The 25438-nt window shown below is 47.9% G+C and overlaps 4 protein-coding genes across 6 annotated transcripts in view; 2 read left to right on the plus strand and 2 right to left on the minus strand.

Moving 5' to 3' along the window:
• CYP27B1 (cytochrome P450 family 27 subfamily B member 1) overlaps nt 1-1093 on the minus strand; it is a 5040-nt gene extending 3947 nt beyond the window's left edge. Inside the window, exon 1 of the mRNA XM_077757443.1 lies at nt 540-1093. Within this exon, the coding sequence (XP_077613569.1) occupies nt 540-734 (195 nt within the window). The 5' untranslated portion in view covers nt 735-1093. The remainder of the gene's footprint in view (nt 1-539) is intronic.
• An 802-nt stretch (nt 1094-1895) lies between these two features.
• On the minus strand, nt 1896-5430 carry METTL1 (methyltransferase 1, tRNA methylguanosine). Of its 3 annotated transcripts, none has more exons than XM_077757600.1 (6): nt 5239-5430; nt 4347-4510; nt 3021-3205; nt 2817-2888; nt 2556-2657; nt 1896-2391 (listed from the first exon to the last, which is right to left on the minus strand). In XM_077757600.1, exons 1-6 carry the CDS (start codon nt 5328-5330, stop codon nt 2236-2238), a joined length of 771 nt encoding a protein of 256 aa, XP_077613726.1. In that variant the 5' UTR covers nt 5331-5430; the 3' UTR covers nt 1896-2235. The 3 variants fall into 3 exon arrangements, with proteins under 3 accessions (XP_077613726.1, XP_077613725.1, XP_077613727.1); XM_077757599.1 differs by having other exon boundaries at nt 2817-2930; XM_077757601.1 differs by lacking the exon at nt 2556-2657 and having other exon boundaries at nt 2817-2930.
• A 279-nt stretch (nt 5431-5709) lies between these two features.
• Nucleotides 5710-12345, plus strand: EEF1AKMT3 (EEF1A lysine methyltransferase 3). The gene is made up of 3 exons (XM_077757602.1): nt 5710-6143; nt 6267-6378; nt 11516-12345. Exons 1-3 carry the CDS (start codon nt 5967-5969, stop codon nt 11905-11907), a joined length of 681 nt encoding a protein of 226 aa, XP_077613728.1. The 5' UTR covers nt 5710-5966; the 3' UTR covers nt 11908-12345.
• A 1285-nt stretch (nt 12346-13630) lies between these two features.
• On the plus strand, nt 13631-25109 carry TSFM (Ts translation elongation factor, mitochondrial). Its single transcript, XM_077757603.1, has 6 exons — nt 13631-13732; nt 14004-14177; nt 14807-14935; nt 17398-17520; nt 21811-21898; nt 24532-25109. The coding sequence occupies exons 1-6, from the start codon at nt 13676-13678 to the stop codon at nt 24936-24938; spliced, it is 978 nt and encodes a 325-aa protein (XP_077613729.1). The 5' UTR covers nt 13631-13675; the 3' UTR covers nt 24939-25109.
• The last annotated feature ends 329 nt before the right edge of the window (nt 25110-25438 follow it).

The following is a 25438-nucleotide window of genomic DNA, read 5'->3' on the forward strand; positions in this document are numbered from 1 at the left end:
CCCTGTGCCTCCCACCCCCCCCCCCCCCGCCCCCGCCCCGCCCTTCTCTTTTCCTTCCTTCCCATCCCTCGGAAGTTTGAGCGTATGGGCCAAACGAAGGAACTTGGCACAAAGTGGACGGACATTCCAGGTCCCCTCTTAGGTCACCCCGGCAAAACCGAGGCGGAGAAATCCCGAAAGGTTCCTCATGTGGACTATCTCAGGACGAGAGCCCCCCAGCGACTGAATAGGAACGCCTGTAGCTTTAAGCTGGAAGTGCGGCTAAGGTACTGCGCGTTTCTGCCTCCCGCGCACTTGTTTGGACAACTCGGCCCTGACTTCGGAGTAAGAAGGCGCTTTTTGAGCGTACTCTTCTGCTGGGTATAGGGATGGACTCTGCGCAGGTCAAGCCACTGCCCGCAGTCCCGATTTCTCTGTAATTCATGGGCATCCGTTCTCACTGGCCCCCTTCCTACTTTCTACACCAGCCTGTCCTTTCTAGTGGTTGTCAAAGCCAGTTTCCCCAGCATCCATTCCCAGGAACAGTGTCCCCCCTCTACCTGCAGCTCGTGTAGCCGCGACAGACCTCCCTTGCAGAAAAGTTCAGCAAGGAAGACGGGCGTGGATGGGCCTGGGATGTCCGCCAAGCTCCCAGGCGCGGAGTCGGAGCCTCTGGAACCCAATGAGGCGCCCAGCTTGGGAGCACAGTGCACGCGATGGAACACTCTGGAGGCGAGCTTGAGGGTCTGGGTCATGGTCCCGTTCAGGGAACCCTTGAAAGAGAGCACTTTTCCCAAGCATCTAGCTTTCTTGTCTGAACCCCTACTTAAGCTTTGGGAGAGGTAGTGGTGACGCCCCCTCTTCAAGCTCCTTGGCCAATCCCTTCTCCTGAGTGGTCGAGCTGGGGATTAACACCCAGGAACAGTAGGCGGGGCTGGAGTTGCCTGGCAGCTCCCTTAGGTCTCGTGTTGCAATGAGAGGTGGTGAGGCCTGCCTTAGTTTCCCCTTCTGGGCTGGTGCCCCAGTCCAGCAGCCTGAAGATCTCTTCCTGGGAAAGGCTATTTGGTGAGATTTAGGATACCGAGGTATAGGGTCAGTCCCTAGTATTCCCACCTCCCCAGGGAGCCAGGCCCCCCGGGGCCTATCCTCAGGAATTCCCCAGCCTCCAGCTCCTTCGGGAAGGGAAGAGGCACAACTGTAGCTGTTTCCATATTCTTGGCATCTGGGGCTGCACCTTCTCTGTACATAAGCAGAACTTTCCCACACTACCGTATCTCTCCCACTCTGTACCTGACGCTGGGCACATGGTGGGTGAGAGTTAATGTGTTAAAATGGCTCCAGGAGCCTTCATGTTTGTTCCTGAGGAGGAAGGGAGTGGTGTTTTAGGTCAAGCTGTCCTTCCAGCCATGGGAATCTGGGGTTTGACGAGCAGGGACAAAGGAACCTTTTGCAAATTTGAAAAGTTCCGAGATTTCTCTGGGCTCCTGGATGGAGCAAGGGCTAAGTGTTTGCTCCAAATCTCTGGCTGATTCAGTCCTCTTTGGGGGGAGTTCTCGTCAGCAGCTGTTTTTCACTTTTAGCCTCAGAAACTAGCATAGTTTAGTTTTCTACTCCTCACTCCCCCCACCCTGCCCCTACTGGGCTCTGTGCCAGTCAGTTAGCTCTGAAGTTCTGGAACCGAAGGTCAACATGAAAAAGGAGAGGGTCTCTGTGTCCCCTGCCCTGACTCTCCAGAGACAGCAACAATAAAGACAGCAGATTCCTCGGGTCAAGTCTCAGGCAGGGAGAGGCTGGGGGAATGGGAGAAGGCATGTGATACACGCTCTAGTCTCTCCTGAGAAACAGCAGCAGGGGCATATGCACACACACACAAGTTGTCCACAGGACTGCAAAGTAACACAAGGGGACAGGCGATCTGAACCTAGCAAGCAGTTTAGATGGACAGTGGAGAATTCCATTCATCCCTCCAGCTGAGAAGGAGAGATCCCAGAAGGAGAAGGAAGTGCTAAGGGAGAGCAAGACCCCACATCCTTCCAAACATCCCTTCTGGTTCAAGGTCTTTTGACCTTCCCAGCCAGTTTCTTTTGCTTTCTGCTGGTGGTAGAGGGGTAACAGGTTCTGAGAGGTCAAGGGTAGCTGTGAATCCCAGGCTTCCGCCCTGGGCAGTTCCCCAACTTCTTTGAAAGACTGTTGCCTCTTGGTCCTGGTAGTCTCAGCTGGCAAGGTCCAGGGGTCAAGCTCAGGCAAGGTAAGCAGTCAGTGACCAAGAGGGGTGGGATTCGGAGTCACTGCCTGGAGGGTGGGATCCTGTATTCTTCGGAAGATGGCTGGGAAGTTCTTGCCGCCGTTGCGTAAGACTTTCTTTCCCTCTTCAGTTGAGCTGCCCAGGTGTCCCACGATGGGGTCTTCACTCTGGGAAAAGGAAGGATCCAATAAATCCTTGCCCACCTTTCAGATTGCCCCCTGGCCTTGAGACTCCTATCTAATCCTCCTGGCAACGAGCTGGGTTCAAAGACTACTGAACCACTCTGGAAAAGGCCTGCATCTTTGCACTTTCCCTCAGGCTCCCTACTTACCAGTTCCTCCAGAGGCACACGCTCAAACAGGGGGTGCCTCTCAAAATGGGTGCACATCCAGTCATGGAGCTCCAGCACATCAGTTATGGTATACACCAGCCCCTGCATAGGCAAAATCACTCTAGACAGGGGGCTGCATGCAGTTGAGCAGAGAGATGATGGGAGCAGTGGTGTGAGTCCTACATGCACCCCCAATGAATTCTTAGTGGAAGGTCTCTGAAGAGGCCACTCCCCCCACCCTCCCTCCCACTCCCGACTCACCCCGACTCGAAGCACGTAGGCATATTCTGCCAGCAGTGTGGGACTGATGATTCGCCACTTGTGCTTCGTCCGCTTGAAATGTGGGTCAGGGAAGAGGAAGAACATCTTTGTCAGCTGTGAGACAGACGTGCATCGACAAGGTTGCAGAGCTGGCCTCCATGCCCCACCTGCCTACCAGCCTGACCCACCGGGGCCCCTCCCCACCTGGCCCTTGCGGAAGAAGTTAGGAAGATGTTTCATGGCATTGCTACGGAGACAGGCGATGTTCTGGAAGCCACCTCCAGGAGCTGCTCGTAGGGCCCGAATCCGATCTTGTACATAGTCTGAGACTTTCACCCGGATCTCCAGACCCAGAATCAGTGTGTCTGGGAACAACGGCGATAGTGCCACTGGACACAGAGATAAGAACGGAATCGTCAACCTCACACTGGCAGGAAGCGTAAAGGGGCCAACAAAGGAAGGGGAGCATCAGTCTGCAACTACCAAAATCAGGAATGGCAAGAATGGACAGAGAGATACCTGTGTGGATGGTTCTAAGCTAGAGAAGAGGGTTAGGGTTAGGCTTACATCCAAAGACTGTCGCCTGGACTGGAAGTGGGAGGGCCTGTGAATCCATGTATATGTGCAAGTGTGTCAGGGTTTTCACACACCGTCTCATTTAATCCTCACAACACTCTGTGGGAAAATTGTGAAGATGAGGAAACTGAGGGTCCGAAATGCCCAGGGTCTTAGAGCTAAGAAGAGGTAGAACTGGAACTTGGACCAAGGTTTTTTGCCACCAAGTGCCATGCTTTTCCTCTCTGTCACGCTGTTACCTCTATGGGAATAACTAAAAATAGGGGCCCTTGGGTGGCCCAGTCGGTTAAGCATCCAACTTTGGCTCAGGTCGTGATCTCAGGGTTCGTGGGTTCGAGCCCCGCATCAGGCTCTGAGACACAAAGGCTGGAGCCTGTTTCGGATTCTGTGTCTTTCTCTCTGTCCATCTTCCACTCACACTCTTTGTCTCTCTCTCTCAAGATAAATACATAAACATTAAAAATAACAAAATAAAAATAGAGAAGTGGCCTGGCACGCATGGCTGTGACAATACAAGAGAAACTCGAAAACATGAGAGTAGAGCAGAAAGAATGAGTTCTGGTGAAGAAGGGGGGAGAGGAGGGAAAGTGGTGGAATCCCTGAGAAAGACAGTTCAGGATCACTGGCCACAGTGACTAATCTCTGACGCTTGTGCTGACCAGCTCACTGACCCGGCACCTTGCAGGTGAAATGGCTCAAGTAGGGAGTGAGGCCAGGGGTGGGGCCAGACAACAACCCAAGTTCTAAGAAGCATTTGAGACAACACCCTCCCTCCTGCAGGGCAAAGACCACAGACCCCGAGTACAGGGAAGGTAGAGGCTCTCCACACTGATGTCACAGCACTGGAGTCTGGTCCGAAGGGGAAAGGCCAACTATGGCCCCCACCAAACCCGCTGAGGTAGCAGAACCCAGGCGTTGCCTCTCCTTGCCCTAGAGAAAAGGCCAGAGTGTTACCTAACAGGCCACCATAGCCACAGCCTATGTCTGCAAACTCTACTTGGGCCTGAGCTCTCTCTTCATTCTTATCCTTTACGTCATCGTGGCTCTTATTTTGATTCAGTGGTGCGAAGAATTCTGGGTATAGCTCAGACCAGTCCATCTCCTCTGGCTTCACAGGGCTATTGGAGAGAAGACATGAGAGACATGAGAAGGCTGGTCATGCCATTGCATAAATGGTACTACATGTGTGTGGGCGGTTATGTAAGGGTGGGAAGTAAATGGGAAGAGCATTTCTCAAAAATTCTGTAATAGTGAGCCCTGTGGTCTCTAGCAGACACAATGGAAACCACCCTTAACCCCCAGTGTGAATCATAGGCCCATCATGAGGCTCATTCGTGATTGCTGACCTGGCCATCTCCATTTCTAGGAGTTGATGCGACTCCGGTCAGGCGGCTCTCCTTTCTGGGGCACAAGTTCCCCTAACCCCAGAGACTGACCGCCTAACGCACTGGGACCTTACTATTTTTGTGTGCTTTGTGGTAAGAGGATGGAGTAAGGGGTGGGCGGGATTTATGTTTATGCTTGTCTTTTTATTAAATCCGATCAACGAGACCGAAAGATGGAAACGATATTCTGCCCGCAACACTCCAGTCTTAGCAAGTTACTTTGTCTCCGCAGACTTGGACCGGTGAGACTACGGCCAGAAGCCACGCCCCCTTTCGTCCTCAACTCCGCCCCCCGCCAAATCTCCCCGTCCCACCCCTAAAGCTGACGTCACCCTGCCGAGTCTTCCTTGTCTGAGACCCTGCTGACAGTCTCAGCACAATGGTCTTTCCCGGCTGCTGCGGGCTGCTGCGAGCCTTCCGTCCTCCTTTGCCTCCCGCTGCTCCCGTCCCCCCTCACTCACTACCGCAGCGTGTGGTCTGCCATGGGGTTGGAGTGAGCACGTTGCCGATAGTAGCGCTTCTGGGGCTGCGGGGCCTCCTCGGCTCCCGCCATGATCCTCACTCGCGGGTTACTCCACAGAACCCACGTGGAGACTAAGGCCCCAGTCGCACGCTGATGACGCAATCAGACACGTTGTGAGCAGACCCCGCCTCTTAAAGACCCAGAGCGAATTCGGCGGGCCTCGGCGCGGAGGGCCAGAGGGGGCCAGATCCCGAGGTGGCCAGATCCGGAGGGCGCCTTCGAAGCGTCGGTCTCCTGCTGGGCTGGCAAGGCTTGACTTAGCACCCTACCTCTTTGCTTAGCCCGCTTCTGCGTGGTCTGGGTTACCATCCTAGTTGCGGGCACCTATGTACCCCGCAAGTGAGAGGGGTCCCAGGACCCCGCTTCCGACAGAATTGATCTTCGCTCCACCGCCCCCACCCAGTACCCCGGTCGCGGGCCAGTCCGCCAGGTCTGCCCTGCGTGGTTCGACGTGAGCCCCGTCGGGTGTCCGCCGGGGACCAGAGCGGGAGGAGCAGCTCCTCATCCCACCTCCAGGAAGTCAAGCTGCGGGAGGGAGGGAGAACTCGGGGAGGCGGGGCTCGGTGCCGCTAGGAAGCCGAGTGGACCCGCAGCCCCCGACCCCTGCCCCGCCTCAGATCCGGGATCCCAGAGCTGGACGCGGCGTCCGCGCGCTTTCTCGGCCAGATGGCGGACCCCCGCGCAGATCCTGAATCAGAGTCCGAATCCGTGTTCCCGCGGGAAGTTGGGCTCTTTGCCGACTCTTATTCGGAGAAGAGCAGGTTCTGTTTCTGTGGACACGTGTTGAGCATCACACAGAACTTCGGCTCCCGCCTTGGAGTGGCCGCGTGTGTATGGGACGCGGTGAGGAGCGGGCGGCTCTGGGCAAGGGTCCCCGGGAGGGCCAGATCCCGGACTCTCCCTCTCCCATATGGAGCCGTCCCCGCGACACTTTTTTCTCTCTCTCTTCTCCCCCACCCCCCGTAGGCTCTGAGCCTGTGCAACTATTTCGAAAGTCAAAATGTGGATTTCCGAGGCAAGAAAGTGATCGAACTGGGCGCGGGGACGGGCATCGTGGGGATCTTGGCTGCGCTGCAGGGTGCGTGAGCTTCGTGGCAAGAGGGAGTGGCGGGGACTGGGTGGTGGAGAAATAGTCACTCCCTGGATTCTTGGGGGAAGGGAGTGGTTTGCAACCAGACCAGTCTCTTTTTAACAAAAGGTGTGTGTGTTTGTGGGTGTGTGTGCGCGCGCGCATCTTTCTGTGTGCCAGAGAAAGCACCCAGGGTATTTCATTTGGGGGCTGGAAATAAAAATCGGGCAGGCTTTAGAGGAAGGAGTTGTTTCTACCTTTTTGCTCTTTGTGCTTTCATGGATAGTGCTGTCACTTAAAATCGCCTTTGCTTTGGACCTGGTATTTTGTCAAAATGCGTGTGTGGGGGCACTCTGTAGGGGAAGCAATCTGCATGTATTAAACCTCAGGAGTGCTTTATAACTTTATTATGAATATATTTTAGATTTTTAAGGTTTTGACTGCTTGAGAGAAATAAGCTTGAGTTTCTGAGGGTTAGGGTGGTTTTTGTGGGAAGTGGGGTAGGAATTAGGCACCACAGACTTGGGAAAGGAAAAGGGAAGGGAAATTTTGCTTCATTTTTATCAAGAACCCAAAACTGCAAAAGGAAGCATTTCCTTACTTGATAATCTAATAGGCAGGCAAAACCTCACACCCCAAATACTCATTTAAAACACGATGTCAATGCAAAATTCTTTGTTCATGGAAACACAACTAGGTCACATTCAGGGAAGTCTTCCCAGAGGCAGGCATTCATTCTTCTGTTCATTCAATCAATATGTACTTGGAGTCTTCTGTGTTCCAAGAATCATGCCAGGTATTGGGATACAACAGTGAGTCAGACAGATTTCCTGTTCCTGAGGAGCTTATGGTCTAGTGGGGAAGGTGGCAGAAGATGTTCCAGTTCTGGAATTATGGTGATGTATGCACAGAGCCAGTGGACATGCTCTGGCTATGCCTCCCTTGAGTCCCTGGGAATTCATCAAAGAGAAGCTCTGGCAGATGAGAAAGTGAACAGTGCGGATGCAGCAGGCTCAGAAAGAACCAGGGAGTGTTAAGAGCAATTTTCCACAATGGATGTGTGGATGAGAGGTGTGTAGTTATGCCAAGATGAGAGAAAAGTGTGCAAAATGAATGGGAACACCTATTTCTATATGCTCAAAGACTGGCTTCTCCTCCTTTGCCCCCAATTCAGCTGCCAAGTAAGAAATCTGGGTGTCATCTTATCCCTTGCCCTCTCCTGTTCACATTCCGTCAACCAGTCATATGTCCTTAATACTTCCCCCCCTGTCTGCTCCTCTTCCTACCATCTCTAGTTCAGGCCACTGCTATTCCTTCCCTGGGTTTTCACAAGTGTCTTCCAGCTTTCCCCTGGGAAGGTTAGCATGCCTAAACTAGATCTTGTGATCCTCCTGAACCCAGGCCGTTTCTCCTTCAGGCTCACCCCATCTCAGTTAATCAAACCGTCATCTCCCCAGTGGGAAACCGAGACATCACCTTTGACATGCTCCCTTTTCTCACCCCCATATCCATTATTCAAGTCCTACCAATTTTATGTCCAAAAAATCTCTTGAACGTCATGGTCTTCCATCAACACTGATGGTTCCCCAGTCTATGCCACCCCCGTCACTTGCCTGGATCACTACATTTACTCAAACTTGTCTTCCTGCTTTAACTCCTTGCCCCCTCTTAGACTTCTGCCCACTCTACCCAGCAGTCAGAGTGATCTTTTCAAATATGCAATTGTAGTCACCTCTCACCCCCCATCTTTCAATGACTTCTTGTTCTTTCAAGATCAAAGCAACACCTTTAGCATGGCCTCCAAGATCCTGCCTCCCTCTCTGGCCTCTTTCTGTGCCTCTCCCTCCCTTCTTGTACTCCTCGTGCTACCTCTTGCCCTTCTGTATGTGCCTCAAGTCTGTCTTGATGTTCCCTTCCTTGGAGCCTTCACACAGACTACTCTTTGTCTGCAATCCTTGGACCACCTGGTTAATTCCTATGCATCCTTCAATGCTCAGCTCAAACATCACTTCCAAGGGGACACCTCTTTGATATCCCCACCTCCAGGCTAAGGTGGACCCTCATAGTATATATACAACTGTGCTGACTGGTTTCATTTTAAATTTATTGTTACCGACCTCAGGTGAGTCCTTACCTGTTACACAGCTAGTCTATTACTCTTCCGTTGTCCACTTAATCTGTTGTTTACCGTTTTGCCTTCAAACCTCCCAATGCCTCCTCCCCCCACCTTACCCTCAGCTGATGACTTTGTTGCCCATCTCTTCTGATAGCTTCTATTTTCTCATAGAAAGTGTCCACACATTCCTATCATAACATCTGCTCACCTGTCTATGTCTGTTTTAAGGGCTGCCTTCTCTCCTGTTACCATGGACGAACACATTACGCCCCTAGCTAAGGTCAAGCCCTCTACTTGTCATAAGACCCCAAACCTTCTCATCTAGTCAAAAACATTGTTCCGGCAAACCTCCCCCGACCCACAGTCTCCCCTGCATTATCAGTTTTCCTTGTCCCTGGAACATTCTATGTGTGTGTGTGTCTACGTATGCATACACGTCTATACACATCTATAAATATGATATATTTTCTCCTATCTCAGAAGAAAATTGGTCCTCCATATTCCTCCAGTTACCACCCCATTTCTCTGTTCTGCTTACAACAAAACTCCTCAAAAGAGTTACTCATCATTGTCTGTAGTACCTGTCTTACTATTCTTCCCTCCGTCTGTTCTACATTTCCGCCTCCAGTTGCAGCAGTCAAGGTTGTGAGCTTCATTTCCAACTCCATGTTGGTAAGTACCGGAGTTAGCCATAAGCCTGCCTTACTTGACTTTGCAGCATTTGACTGTTCTTCTGCCTTGAGATGCTTCCTTTTGTTTCTAGGGTACCATACCTCTCCCTTCTGCTTACCTCACCGGCACTCTTTTCCAGAAAAGTCTCATTTATTGGTTTCTTTGTATCTTGACCAAGGGAAGTTTCAGTGTCCCAGGGCTCAGGAGCAGTCCTTTGACCCCTTTTGTTTTCGGTGTACACTCACTCCCAAGCAATCCCGTCACCTCATGGGTCTAAATAAGTTTTCTATGCTGATGACTCTATAACTCCCCACTTTCCATTTCCATACTTGTTTATGGAACCTCCTGCCTACTGATATCTTCACGTGGTTGTCTGAGGGGCCTCTCATGCTTAATGTGTTCAGAAAGGAACTCATGATCTTCATGTCCAGTTCTGCTCCTCCAACAGCCTTCCTCCTCTGAGTACATGACAATTCGGTCTTCTAGCTAGTCAGGTCAAACATCTTGGACCCATCCTCAACTTCTCTCCCTCTCTCTGTAGTATTTTGTATCCAATCTGTCAGCAAACCCTGTTGACTATACCTTCAAAATCACTCAGGATCCGACCACTTCCTAGATGTTGCTACTGCCCTGGTTCAAACCACCATCACCTCTCACCTGGGTCTCTGTAGCTCCCTCCCACCAGGTCTCTTTGATTCTGGCCTCCCCTCTGTGGTCCTTTCTCATCATAGCAGCTAGAGTGCCTTTTAAAAGATAATTTTATTTATTTTTAATGTTTATTTATTTTTTTTTTTTTGAGCGAGAGACAGCACAAGCAGGGGAGGGGCAGAGAGAGAGGGAGACACAATCTGAAACAGGTTCCAGGCTCTCAGTGGTCAACACAGAGCTTGATGCGGTGCTCAAACCCACAGACTGTGAAATCATGACCTGAGCTGTCGGATGCTTAACCAACTGAGCCACTCAGGCACCCCCAGAGTGATCTTTTTAAAGCAGAAGTCAGTTTATGCCATTCTTCCACTTAAAGTTCCCCAATAGCTTCCCGTCTCACTCATGAAACACCAAATTTCTCACAGCCTCTTTATAATGCCCTGGTTAGGATCTGGCCCATGCTTTCCTCCTCACCTACTCTGCTCCAGCCGCCGGCCTTCCTGTTCTTTCTCAGACCTGCTGACACACCCCCGCCTCAAGGTCTTTGCACTTGCTAGTCCCTCATTTGGTGCATTTTAGCCTGAGAGGTCCACATGGTTTGCTCCAACATTTCCTTCAGGTCTTTGTCCAAAACACAATCTGCTTAGTGAGGCTTTTCCTAACCACTCGATTCCCTGCCCCGTCCGTTAAGCAATTCTTATCCCCCTTCTCTGCTTAATGCTTCATCATAACATCTATTACCATTTGATGTCCAGTGGAGCTTCTTTTACTTGTTTTGTTCATTGTCCATTTTTTAAATTTTTATTTATTTATTTATTTTTGCCACTAGACTATAATTCCCATGAGTGGAGGGATTCTTGTCTGATTGGGTCACTGCTGTATTCTCAGCACCTGGCATATAGGCACGTAACAAATATTAATGAAGGAAGGAATTCCTAGTACTTCCTGTTTCTGTAACAGTCATCATGATCATGATTAGTTTTGCAGTACTTAGTGTAAAATAAAACTCAAAAACTCTGAAAAAAACTCAAGGAAGGCTGAGGTTTTATCTTGATCACCACTGTACTGCCTAATACATATATTTCTTGCCTAAACGAAGCTTTCTGAAGTGCTAATCTGATCATCTTCACCCTCTGCTTCTACCTATAAAACCTACCACCCTCAGGATCCCGCCTGAGTCTCTTCAGCATGTCGTCATTTTTCTCGTGTCTTGACACTTTTCTCCTCCCTTCCACGTCCCCTAAGATTCAGCCTTCCTTGAATATGAATTTCTCTCGCCACCAGGCCTCTGTACTTTCTGTTCTCTGCTTGCAAAGCTCCACCTGACTAACTCCTACTTGTCCTTTAAGGCTTGCTGAGGTCATGTCTTCTGGGAAGTTTTCCAGACCCATGAAGTTTGGTTTCAGTCAGTAGAGGCTGGGTGCACAGCCATGTCCAGCTTGGTCCTGCCCAGGCTTCTGCTGACAGCTGATTGCTGCGTGTTGGGCAGAGAGGTCGAATATTAGCTCAGAGAGAATGCTGATGTTATAGAATGTAACGAGAATGGCAGTGGGTGAGATGGAGGTGAGGGTAACTGAAAGCCAAAATGTTCACTTTCGGCTGTCAAGACACTGTCCTCTAGGCCCTGAGGTCTCTGGACCCTCTGGGCAGGAGCCGAGACCCCTCGGTTGGTCCCTCTGACTTGCATTTCTCCTCCTTCCTCTCTCTCAGGGGGGGATGTTACCATCACTGACCTGCCCCTGGCCCTAGAGCAGATCCGGGGCAACGTCCGGGCCAATGTGCCGGCTGGAGGCCGGGCCCAGGTCCGCGCCTTGTCCTGGGGGATTGACCAGCATGTCTTCCCTGGAGACTATGACCTGGTGCTGGGGGCCGATATCGTGTACCTGGAGCCCACCTTCCCACTGCTGCTGGGCACCCTCCAACACCTATGCGGGCCCCATGGCACCATCTATCTGGCCTCCAAGATGAGAGAGGAGCACGGGACAGAGAGCTTCTTTCAGCACCTCCTGCCCCAGCATTTCCAACTGGAGCTGGCCCAGCGGGATGAGGAGGAGAATGTCAACATCTATAGGGCCAGGCACAGGGAGCCAAGACCTGCTTGACATCACCCTTCTGCTCCTCTGAAAGAACCTCTGTTCTAAGAAAGAAACGGCCATATTTCCAAAGCCATAAACACAAGGAAGAAGTGTGGGCTTCCCTTGCCTCTCTCTTTCCTCCTTCCCTTTTTGTTCCCCCAGATACTCCTGGACAGGTGCAGGGAGGTGCCTGCTTGCTAGGAATCTTAGAGCCCTAACAGCACTGGGTTAGAGCACAAAGGCTGTTCTCAGCTCTTGTTCTCAGAGGAGGAAGACAGGAGGGTATCTAGGATTTTTAGGGGCAGGGGAGGCAAATGGGAAGTAAGAGGAGTGGCTGCAGAGAGACTGTCACTGAACCCTTCTGGTCCTGTTCTCTCTCTCTCTCTCTTTTTTTTAATACAGAATGGATTCTAGATTCTAATGAAAAACACTTTTTTTTTAAGGGAATGAAGATCATTTTTTCATCCAAAGAATNGGGCTAGGAGGGATGAAGCCTCAGACCACCGACTTCTTGCTTGTAGAGTCTGGTGGGACCCTGGTTCTAACTGGGTCAAGTCCTCCCTGCCCTGAAGCCAGGGACAGGCAGCAAAGTTGTCCTTTGGACTATAGCTTCTTTCATCTATTTTGGAGCTGGAGCCCTGATCACTAAGCACTGGGTTCTTCTCATCTTTGATTTTTCTTTAGGTTTCCAAGTCCTGTCGGTCCTTCCTAGTGTGTTTGTCTTCACCTCTTTTCTCTCCCCGCTGCGGTTCCTCTGCTTGGGGCTCTCTTTACATACTCCTTGGGCCGCATATCCCCTCCCCTGGCCTCCTGGCTTCCATTCTCTCCCCTTCAAGCCATTTATCAAACTCTAGTGATCTTCCAAAATCAGCTGTGCCTGGCTTCTGCTGCCTACAGCGAGAATAAGCTTCTTGGCTTGGTGCTCGGTTTATGCTGTATGACCCCAAACTACCCTTCTACTGCATTTTCAACTGGTTTCCTACATGTCCTGCAACCTCTGGGCAAATTACACATGTCTACTCTGTTCCCTAAATCCACACCCCAATTCCCCGTTTTCTTCATTCTCTTTGATGACTTTCTCCCTGCCTGGAAGGGCTATTTCTACCTGTCAAAATCTTTATTACTCTTAGCCTCTTTCCTGAAAAAAAGATTTTACTGAGCCTCTTACTTGGATGTGATTTCTTTCTCTCTAGAGCCCCTGTCACTGTTCATCTCATGGGTGTGTCTTGGGTGGTCCTTTGTCTGTTCCCTATTTTCTCACCATTAGATTACCTTGGAGGGTAGGGTTGTGGTTTACTCCCCTCTAATTCCGTGAAGCGTAGCACACCTCCCGGCATATGGTAGATGTTCCACAACTATTTTGCTCATTCAACAAATATTCACAGGGTTTGTTGAAGGGACTCCACCCTACCTCCTCCCTAGGCCACCTTGGCCAAATTTCCGAACCCACCCACCTACCTCACAAGTTTGTCTTGAGTCTTAAATATATAATGACTATGAAAGATGAATGGAAATAAAGAAGCATAAAGTGTTGCTACATGTCTTGGATTGTTATTTTGCGACAACTTTGTCTCACGGTTTGCGTTATTTTACGCGGGGGGGGGCGCGGATAATTCCCTTGTGAAATGCAGTCTCAGAAAGCGAAGCGAAGGAGGCGAGCGTGCCCGCACCCGGCCAGCAGGTGGCGCTGTCCTCGCTTGCATTGCGTTGGAGAAGTTTGGTCCTGCCGCTACGCCGTAGGCCTGTGGCCTCACCGGTGCGCCGAACGCCGGAAGTGTGGTTCGGGATCAGAGAGATGTCGCTGCTGCGGTCGTTGCGTCTCTGCTTGGTCGCGCGGGCCGGGACCTGCCCGGTGAGGGGTCTTGGCCTCGGCACCGTCCCGCTTTCCTTGCGGATCTCCCGTGCGCTCGGAACGCACCCTTCCCTTCCTCCGCCCCCCGTTCGACTCCATCCCACCCTTCCTCCGACCTCAGTGTTTTCGCGGTCCAGTCCCCGGTTGGCTGCCTTTCCCCACCCCTTGAGCCCCAGTCTCTCCTAAGGTGGCCTTCCTGCTGACGTGCTTCCCACCTCCCGGAGCTCCTGGCTGCTTCCAGCTTCTCATACCTTTCTTCTTACCCCTGCAGGTGGGGCCCCTTCAGCTTCAGTCGTCTCAGCCCAGGCACACGTTTCACGCCGGGCCCGGGTTGTCTTCCTCGGCCTCCAGCAAGGAGCTTCTCCTGAAGCTGCGGCGAAAAACAGGCTACTCCTTTGTGAACTGCAAGAAAGCTCTGGAGGCTTGTAGCGGGGATCTCAAGCAGGTGTGGGGGAGGAGGACGAGGGGAGCAGGGCGGGTTAGTAGGGCCCGACTTCAGTCTCCCAGAGAGGTGCTGCCGGGGAGCAGTAAATCAGACCTGCTGCCCAGTGACCGTCATGGCACAGCTGTAGGTAGGATTCCGACTTAAAATGACGGCCTCTCCCTTTTACTGTGTTTTAGCTCTAGAAGCAACGAACTCTGGATCCCACGGTTAACAAACCGTTTTCCAAGCACTACTGCTATGCTGTTTTTGCTGCTTGGGGCCGAAGGGGCTTCTGTGAGCTTTGGGAGTCAGACCCACCGCCCACTGGGACTCAAACCGTGGTGCTTTCGCACTAACTCTGTGATCTTGGACACCTTACTTGATCTTTCAGAGATGGTATCGTTTTTGCCTGTATAATAAAAATACTACTGGCTGCCCCATCAGGGTGTTGTGAAGATTAAACTTGTCCAGAGCACCAAGCTCTGGTGCTGGTATTTGGCGGTCCGTGGTAGGTTGCCAGTAAATGACAGACCACTTTAGTTTCCATTATAGGATTGAGGAGAAGCAGAAAGAGTTGGGGGACCAGAACATCCTGTAGAGCCCCTTTCAGTTCTGGATTCTGTGACTTTTGCCCTGTTATCAATTCATAGGCAGAGAGCTGGCTCCACAAGCGGGCCCAGAAGGAAGGCTGGAGCAGAGCCGCCAAACTCCATGGCAGGAAAACTAAAGAAGGTCTCATTGGGCTGCTACAAGAGGGAAACACAACTGTGTTAGTAGAGGTGAGTTGTCAGGTTCCAGAGACCGGGAGCAGCCGCCCCTTGGGTGTGAAGGTTTGTGGTAGATCCTTTGCATTCTTTTTTTTTTTTTTTTAATGTTTTATTTATTTCTAGGAGAGAGAGAGACAGCATGAGCAGGGGAGGGTCAGAGAGAGAGGGAGTCACAGACTGAAACAGGCTCCAGGCTCTGAGCTGGCAGTCAGCACAGAGCCCGACGCGGGGCTCGAACCCACGAACCGCGAGATCATGACCTAAGCGAAAGTCGGACGCTTAACCGACTAAGCCACCCAGGCGCCCCAATCCTTTGCATTCTTAAAGAAGACGCTAAGAGGTTGCTGGAATTAAACTGGTGTGGGGGCCCTGGGTGGCTCAGTCGGTTAAGCATCTGACTCTTTACTGACACTGATGGTGCAGAGCCTATTTGGGATTCTTCCTCTGCCCCTCTTCCACGCACATGCATGCGTGCGCTCTCTCTCACAAAAGAAATGAGTAAATAAACTGGTGAGACCACAGTCATTGTGAGTTCACATAAGTGTAGAAAGGCACAGGTGTCTTAACAGTTAAAGGTCCAGCAGTTAAAAATATTACAGAAAACTTGGAGCGCCTGGGTGGCTTAGTCGGTTAAGCGTCCGACTTTCGCTTAGGTCATGATCTCGCGGTTCGTGAGTTCGAGCCCCACGTCGGACTCTGTGCTGACTGCCAGCTCAACCTGTTTCAGTCTGTGACTCCCTCTCTCTCTGACCCTCCCCTGCTCACACTCTCTCTCTCTCTCCTAGAAATAAATAAAACATTTAAAAAAAAAATTACAGAAAACCCCCCAGTTTTCAAAGGTTTGTGTTATGCACTTTGCTTTTACAAAAGACCTATATTCATACCTGTTTTTGTTTTTTGTTAACCAAAAGAAATCTGGAGAGTCGTTTCACTTTTATGAAGGGCAAAAAGTGAAAATAGCATTCAGCCTTTGTTTTGCACTGAGCCATTAGAGAGGCAGGGGATGCGGTAGTAGTGAGTTACTCCGCTAGACTTGTTCTCCGGTGAACTATACTCAGAGAACTATACTCAGCGTCTCAGGATCCAGCCACCAAAGCTTTGAACTCTGTGCATCGGTGCTTTCTGTCCCGATTTATTTTGGCCATCCATTTCCATATAAATGAATGGTAATTGATTTTTCTACTTTGTGCCATTTTGGCCTACAAAAGGTTTTATAGGAGCACTCTACTTTCAGAGAGTGGGGCATGCCTGTACTTCTGAATGTGAGCCTCCTGTAGACTTACACCTTGTCATGGATTGTTTCCTGGGACAGATTTTAAAGCTAGGTACTTATATTAATTAGTTGACGGATAGCATGTAGCTATTTTTTTGTTTTTTGTTTTTAAATATTTTTATTTATTTCTAGGAGAGAGAGAGAGAGAGAGAGAGAGCGCATGAGCAGGGGAGGGGCAGAGAGAGAGGGAGACACAGACTCTGAAATAAGACGGGAGACACAGACTCTGAAATAGGCTCCAGGCTCTGAGCTGGCAGTCAGCACAGAGCCCGACGCGGGGCTCAAACCCACGAACCGCGAGATCATGACCTAAGCGAAAGTCGGACGCTTAACCGACTAAGCCACCCAGGCGCCCCTGTTTTTGTTTTTTTTATGTTCATTTATTTTTGAGAGAGAGTGAGCATGTGGAGAAGGTGAAGAGAGAGAGGGAGACGGGATCAGAAGCAGACTCTGTACTGACAGCAGAAAGCCCAATGTGGGGCTCAAACTCACGAGCTGTGAGATCGTGACCTGAAGCAAAGTCGGACACTTAACGGACTGAGCCACCCAGACGCCCCAAGTAGCTGTTTCAGAGGATAAAGGTTTAGGGCCCTTAACTGGCAAAGAATCAGCTGTGGATTAGTATAGAGTGAGAAAAGGAGATAAGCACGCTGGCAGCAGAAGGGCTTGGCGTTGGAAGAGGCTGGAGAATGAAGTGATGAAGGCCTGCAGTTACAGGCAAGTAGTGAACTCATATTGAGTCCTTGGGGGACCCCATGGAACCATCTTGTGAATATGTGGGTCACTGCTAACTCACTGGTAGGGCAGGAATCCCTTCATTCGGTTTCTGACTTCGAGCTCGGAGAGGAACTGCAGCTTTAAAATTCTGGGGTCACTAAATGTCCATTGACTGATGAATGGATAAAGAAGATGGAGTGAGTGTGTGTGTGTGTGTGTGTGTGTGTGTGTGTGTGTACATATACACATATATTACTCGGCAATGGAAAAGAATGAAATTTTGCCATTTGCAAGATAGAAATGGAACTGGAGGGTATTATGCTGGGTGACATAAGTCAGAGGGGAAAAAATTCTGGGGCCATTTATTTCTGTTGTGTTGAGCCTGCAGCTTGTTCTACAACCCCTTGGTTTTCTCTGCATCGTAAGACACTTTGGGAGACCATCAGTGAAGAGCTTACACAGCGATGTAACTTTGTTCCCACAGGTAAACTGTGAGACAGATTTTGTTTCCAAAAATGTAAAATTTCAACAGCTGGTCCAGCAAGTAGCCCTGGGCACCCTGCTGCATTGTCAGAACCTGAAGGATCAGCTCTCTACATACAGTAAAGTGAGTTATGGGGACTGTCTCTTAGCGTGCTGGGTTTGTACCCACACACCCTTTTCTTCGGGTCTTTGCTGTTCTCTTTTTCAGACGTTCTCATGTGTCCCTTTCTTGCTTCATGTCCCTGCTTAAACATTCTCTCTTTGGATAGGAGGATCGTTCTTCCTGTTGCTTTATTTCCTTATTTTGTTTCATTTAAAAATTCTTGTTATATACATATGTAATATATTTTTATTTATTTATATATTGCCTTTCCCAATAGACTGTGAGCTTCATGAGGCAGAGAACTTGTCTTTTCACTACTGTGTGAATGGCGAAAGAGGAGTGGGCACAGCATTTGGTTCGGGCTCATTAAATCTGTGCTGAGTGAGGGAATGAATGAATGAATGCCAGTGGGGTAGAGTCTGTCAAATAGGGGGAAGCTTTGTATTCAGAGATCTGGAATAACCTGAGGAAAGGATTCCTCAATACGGGTGTTGGAGAGGGCTCAATTTAGGAGAATTGGCATATTCTTGTCCATAAGAAAATCAGGATGGGATGATATCAGTTTCCCTTAAGGCAAAAACAAACCAACTACTCATAATAGTTCTTTTCTGTTTAGTACTACCGTTCCTCTTTTATTTATCCTTCTCTTGAGAGCTTATGGTAAATGTTAATTGTTACTATCGTTGAATAGTCATCATACGGAAAACCATGTGGAGATTATTGAGTATTGAGCAGATGAACTACTTGAGCTAGAAGTTCTAATTTTTTCTTTAAAGTGTATTTATTTTTGAGAGGGAAAGAGAGTGTGCACAGGCAAGGGGCAGGGAAAGAGGGACAGAGAGAATCCCAGGCAGGCTCTGCACTGTCAGCACAGAGCCTGATGTGGGGCTCGAACTCACAAACCATGAGATCATGACCTAAGCCGAAACCAAGAGTTGGATGCNCGCAGGGCCCAAACTCACGGACCATGAGATCACGACCTGAGCCAAAGTTGGACGCCAAACTGAGCCACCCAGACACCCATTTTTTTTTTTTTAATGTTTTATTTATTTCTAGGAGAGAGAGAGAGAGAGACAGCGTGAGCAGGGGAGGGTCAGAGAGAGAGGGAGTCACAGACTGAAACAGGCTCCAGGCTCTGAGCTGGCAGTCAGCACAGAGCCTGACGCGGGGCTCGAACCCACGAACCGCGAGATCATGACCTAAGCGAAAGTCGGACGCTTAACCGACTAAGCCACCCAGGCGCCCCAAGACACCCATTTTTAACGTTCATTTTGAAAAAAATTCAGACTTACAGAAAAGTTGCCAGTATTCTTCAATAAGCTACATTGTACTTTTATCTAGATTCACCATTTATTAACATTTTGATTCATTTGCTTTATCACTTTTTTTTTAAGTTTGTTTATTTGAGTGAGAGATAGTGTATGCACAAGGCAGGAGCCCAGAGATAGGAGAGAGAGAATTCCAAGCAGGCTTAATGCTGTTAGTGCAGAATTATGAATCATGAGATTATGACCTGAGCCAAAATCAAGAGTCAGACGCCCAACCAACTGAGCCACCCAGGTACCCTGCTTTATCACACTTTATATACATATTATTATCATGACTATTTTATATGATTTTGTCTTTAAATAATCTCTACCGAATGTGGGGCTCAAACTCTCAACCCCAAGATCAAGAGTCTCATGCTCAATTGACTGAGCCAGCCAGGAGTCCCTTCAATATTTTAAACATTTTTTGCAAGTATGTTGCAGACATCAAGACCCTTTTCCCATGAACACATTGTCTCCTAAAGATGACATTTGTCTGTGCAACCACAGTGTAGTAATCACATTTAGGAATTTAAACGTTTATACAATATTTTTATTTATGTAGTATATGATAACATATTCATATTTTGCCAGCTAGCAATTTTTTTTCTGATCCAGGACAGTCCTGTACAATTGCAACTAATTGTGTTTCAGCTAGTTGTCATGTTGGTTCCTCAGCCTTTGTCTTCCATTACGTTGACCTTTTTTTCTTAAAAGAGTTTAAATAATCTCTACATCCAGTGTGGGTCTTGAACTTACAACCCCAAGATCAAGAATTACATTCTCTTCTGACTGAGCCAGCCAGGTGCCCCACATTGACTTTTTTGAAGGATTTAGGACAGTATTGCAGAATAATCTTCAGTTGGGTTTGTCTGATGTTTCTTCTTAGACTCAGAGTATGGGTTTTTAGCATGAATATGTAATAAGTTATCCTGAATTTTTCTCAGAAAATCATGTCAGGAAGGCATGTAATGACTGCTGGTCCCATTATTGATTGACGATGTTAATTTTGATCTCTTCTTGGTTAGGGTGTACAGTTATTCTGTTCCTCTTTGTAATTAACAGGTAATCTGTATGGAAGATTCTTTGAGACTATGTAAATGTCCAGTTCCCTGAAAAACCTACCGGAAAGTATTAGCATCCGTTGAAGATTCTGGTCAGAGTCAGTTATTTAATTTATTAAAAACAATTTTTAAAAAAATACTTTTGTTTTAGTTTTGAGACAGAGACAGAGTGTGAATGGGGGAGAGGCAGAGAGAGAGAGGGAGACACAGAATCCAAAGCAAGCTCCAGGCTCTGAGCTGTCAGCACAGAGCCCAAAGCGAGGCTTTTAACTCACGAACCGTGAGATCATGACCTAAGCCAAAGTTGGACACTTAACCGACTGAGCCACCCAGACGCCCTATGTCAGAGTCACTTATTACTATGATAATTGCATAATGGTTATTTTTCTAACTCTTACAGTTTCTTTTACATGTATTAGCTTTATTAGTTGGCATTCTACTGCAAGAAAGACTTCTCCCCATGTTTAGTGATTTACTTAGAACTAGTATTGACTAATGGATTGTTTTATACGATATGTTGTAATTCTTTGTATAATCCATTATTCACTTTGATGTTCAAATTATCCCTGGATTTGGCCATTGCAGGCTGGCTGTATTGACCATTTGAAAATGTGCTCATTATTTTCTGAGTATTTCCTTACTTTGTACCATAACAAGATAATTTGGGGCTGTGTATGTTTCCTCATGGGTATGTTTACTCATACTTTCTTTGCCCCACCCATGGAATTGGCCACTTTTCCAAGGAGTCCTGATCCTTTTTGAGGGGGGAGTAGTTTTTAGAATCTGAGATCTAGTCATTATATATGCTTATTTCTGCTGAGATGTCATTGCTTCTCTGCTCTTTCAGCAGACAGATCCAGGAAGTAAGTGTGTGTGTGTGTGTGTGTGTGTGTGTGTGTGTGTGTGTGTGTGTGTGTTCTAGTGTTCTAATCCTGCATTACAGGGTTCTTCTTTCTTCCCCTATTGTATATTTGTATCTTTCTTCTCTCACAGTTAGTACACTTGATCTTAGCAACTTCAGTATGCTTACCTGTTTACTCATTGTGATAACACACACTGAATTGTTTTAGAGTTACTATACCTGACCACTGCAAATAACAAACCTATTAAGGAGTTCAAGATTTCTTTGATGTTTTTTTGCCTTTATATTGAAGTTATGTGGTCTTAAGACTGTATTGAAAGTTGCTTGGATTAGTTTATTTTTCCTACTTTCTGTGAAGTTACGTTATTCGTTTGAAATATAGTCAGTCTTATGTTTCTGTTTGTTTTCAAATATGTAAAACATTAACAGAGTCTGGAAGTTAAAACTGTAATACACACACACATGCACACACACAGATGGTCTCACTCCATCTTCTCTCCTTTCTAGCTGATTCTTGTCCGCTTCTGCAGATAACCAGTTTCATTGGGTTTTGGATATTCTTTACCTCTTTTTGCAAAACTAAGCATGTTTATATAAATATAAATTTGTGTACTTTCTTACACAAATGGGTGTATAATATACATGTACTCTTTTAATTTGCTTTTTTCATTTAATAATATATCCTGGAAATACTCTATGGCAGCTCATGCAGATATTTCTTCTTCCTTTTTACCAGCTGCATAATTTTCCACTGTGTGGCCGTGCCGTGGTTTATTCAATCAGTCTTTGAGCTTCAACATTTTCAATAGAAAATACTATTCTTGATTTCTGGGAAATTATAGTTTAAGAAGTTAGGACAGAGGATGGGATTGGGATGGAATTGGGGGGTGGTGCAGTGATAGAACAAAATATTTACAAAAATGGAACTGTTATAAATTTGTAACATCTTTGGTTTATTGAAAACATTCATTTGTACTGAGTTGTCTTAAATTATTTTTTGAGAAATAAGCTATTTTGCCTCGACTCTAGATAATTTAAAGAGGATAGAACTGATTTGTTCATTTTCTTGTGCGCTCAGGGTTTCCTGAATTCCTCTGAGCTCTCTGAACTTCCTGCTGGGCCTGAGACGGAAGGCTGTCTCAAGGATCAGCTAGCCTTAGCAATTGGTAAGTATTTGTAAGGATTGTAGGAGCTGGAAGTTAAGAACTGGATCTCCTGGTATCTTTGATATTTATTCCTCAACACCCAGATCAAGAATCGCAAACTTATGTACCTACACGGGTCACATACTATGAACATGGGAAGTGGGTCATGTTGTGTGTTAGATATTAGTGAGCTATAGGCCCCCTGAAGAGCTCACACTGCTGAACGAAACCATTACCAAGCTCCAGCCATTTGTTACCTTGGGGTCCCAGTGTGGTCAGAATTTTTAAATTCCTTTAAAAGAATTGAAAAGTCATATGTATGTATGCAAAATTTTTAGTTTTTAGCTATTTGCTGCTAATCAAAATCTGTTTCCAGCACTCTGCAGGCATCACGTTACTGACCAAACTAAGCAAGTCGTCAGGCAGGGGTGGCCTTTGGCACCTTCTAGTTGACTACCTCTCTCTACACTGTGCGAGAAACAGTACATGAGAAATCATCTCACCTTCTTTATGGAGGGATCCAGGAATATTTTGGGGTGTTGTATGTGGGAATTTGATCTCTTCTTTAGAAAAATCTGATCCTGAATGTGTGACGGTACATTCTTTCAAGACCCACTGGCTGCAGGAGCTACATCTGGGTCATCGTGCCAGAACTGATGGGGATTTTGCTTTCTTCCTACGTGCTCTTAGTGGAAGGAGGGAAGTAGGGCTGGGGTTGAGCTTGCTGGGAATTTACTGCTCATCCAACGTTTCCAGTCAAGGCATCAATTCTGTTTTATCAGGTTATCTTGAAGTATGTGTGATTCCGTGAGTCATAGATGAGAAACCAGGCAGACAGCTGTGAATGAGTCTTATTAAGAAATTCTGGAAGAACTGGGTGTTTCAGCCATGTCAGTTTCTGAGAATTAACTATTGTTTAGATGCTTTCAGTAGTTTTTTTTTTTAACATTTATTTTTGAGAGAGAGAGCGTGAGCAGGGGCAGGGCAGAGAGAGAAGGAGACATAGAATCTGAAGCATGCTGTGGGCTCTGAGCTGTCAGCATAGACCCTGATGCAGGGCTTGAACTCAGAACCACGAGATCATGACCTGAGCTGAAGTCGGACTCTTTTTGTTTTTTTAATGTTTTTTATTTATTTCTGAGAGAGAGAGAGAGAGAAACAGCGTGAACAGGGGAGGGTCAGAGAGAGAGGGAGACACAGAATCGGAAGCAGGCTCCAGGCTCTGAGCTAGCTGTCAGCACAGAGCCCGACGCAGGGCTCGAACCCACAAACCATGTGATCATGACCTGAGCCGAAGTCGGACTCTTAACTGACTGAGCCACCCAGGCATTCTGAGATGCTTTGAGTAGTTTTAAGATTTATTTTGATTCCTGCATACTCCCCCGTTGAAGACTCAGATATAATTATGGCTCATGCAGAGATATTTACCCAGATTCCTTTTGGGGTTGCTTATTTGAACTTCTGTTAGAGACAGGGAAAACTGGAATCATTTTTGGTTCTTCCTCTTCTTTTTTTTTTTTTTTTAATTTTAAAAAGTTTTTACTTTGAGAGAGACATTGCAGGGAGGGGAGGGGAAGAAAAAGAGAGGGAGAGAGAGGATCCCAAGCAGGCTCCGTGCTGCCAGCTCAGAGCCTGATGTGGGACTGGACCCCATGAACGGTGAAACCATGACCTGAGCTGAAACCAAAAGTTCGATGCTTAACTAACTGAACAACTCAGATGCCCCGTTTTTGCTTCTTAAAAACAACTCTGAAAATGTTGCCTTTTTATTTCTGATGAGAGGAAGTTGAAACTATCCGATGACATGCGGTTTTGGATTTTCTGGGGCTTTTAGCCGTGGACTTTTTCCTGTTAAAGTGGATGATGATTGTCTGTGTCAGTTACGGTGATTTCCGGAAGGGATGGTAATTTCGTTAGGAAGAAAACACTCCATTGCTTTGGAGTGAGATACGGATTTTACTTCCAACTCTGGTGTGCATTAGCTGTGTGACCTTGGACGGGTACATATGTTGCTTTTTTTTTTTTTTTTAACATTTATTCATTTTTGAGAGACAGAGAGCGTGAGGGGGGGTGCACAGAGAGAGAGGGAGACACAGAATCTGAAGCAAGCTTGAGGCTCTGAGCTGTCAGCACAGAGCCTGATATGGGGCTCGAACTCACTGTCAGTGAGATCATGACCTGAGCCAAAGTTGGATGCTTAAGGGACTGAGCCACCCAGGCACCCCTACATATGTTACTTTGTGTATTTCTCCTAAGAACCTTGCTTTTCGGTCATCTTAAGCAGCGGCATCTCTATCTAACAGAGGAGGTAACAAAGCTTGATAAATTAGTAAATGGGGTTATGTCCATAAGTTGGTCGCCTCAGGTCATATAGCTGGGAAGAGGCAGGACTGTGGGACAGCCTGGCCGGTGTTTTTAAATACCAGCGAGGCACATAGTTAGTGCTCCATAAAGTGTTCTCTGTTTCTCCCACCCCCAACCTCTCCTCCTATACGCCCTTTCCTCTTCAAACTGCAAATGGTATCTTTCCATCTTAAAAGCATGTGCACAGTGTGCGTGCAGAGGACCGGCTTCCCGACTTGGCCGCCTCTGTGTGTACTTGGGTGCTACCACAGTCATTGTCTCGTGGAAATGTGTTGTTTGCTTTCTTATAGGTAAGCTGGGAGAAAACATGACCCTTAAACGAGCTGCATGGGTGAAGGTGCCGGCCGGGTTCTATGTTGGCTCTTACGTCCATGGAGCAATGCACAGCCCCTCGCCCCACAACCTGGTGCTGGGGAAGTACGGGGCCCTCGTTGTCTGTGAGACGTCTGAGCGGAGAGCAAACCTCGAAGACCTTGGCCGCCGCCTTGGGCAGCACGTGGTAGGCATGGCCCCTCTCTCGGTCGGCTCTTTGGATGATGAGCCTGGGGGAGAGGCGGAAACCAAGATGCTGTCTCAGCCATACTTGCTGGATCCCTCCATCACATTGGGGCAGTACGTGCAGCCTCAAGGGGTGTCTGTAGTAGACTTTGTGCGATTTGAATGTGGAGAAGGAGAGGAGGCGGCAGAAGCTGAATAGGTTCCAGAGACTTGGCCCCAGAGGAAATGCTTATTCTTAGCTCTAGACATCGTTAGGAAGAGAAGTTATTTCCTGAGCATCTTCAGACCCAGAATTTGCGTTTATAATGGAATGATGTACTCAATGGGTAAAATTCTTAAATAAAACCATTATATAGTAAAGAGAGTAAAATCTTTTCCTTATTTGCGTAATGCTGACTTTACCTTCCCTGTCCGTCCTTGTGGGAAGTTGTAGGAAACAACAGATGGGCTTTATTGAGGTGACGACCTGTCTTCGGAGACAGGCAGGCATAGGTGTGCTCCTGCTCCCCCAGCGTTATCCCCAAAGTGTCTGACTCAGTTTGTCTTACTGCTTCTGTGACCGAGGGCTCTCGTTCTGCTGTGGACTGTGCTTCTATCCTGGAACTTCCCCAGTTACGTTATTTCTGCCACATGGATTCCTTGGGAATTGTTGACTCAGACTTCGAGTTGTCTGGAAAATGTGGTTCATTTGTTGAGGTC

This window comes from Crocuta crocuta, unplaced genomic scaffold, assembly GCF_008692635.1.
Source record: "Crocuta crocuta isolate KB4526 unplaced genomic scaffold, BGI_CrCroc_1.0 scaffold549, whole genome shotgun sequence".
Classification (NCBI taxonomy): domain Eukaryota; kingdom Metazoa; phylum Chordata; class Mammalia; order Carnivora; family Hyaenidae; genus Crocuta; species Crocuta crocuta.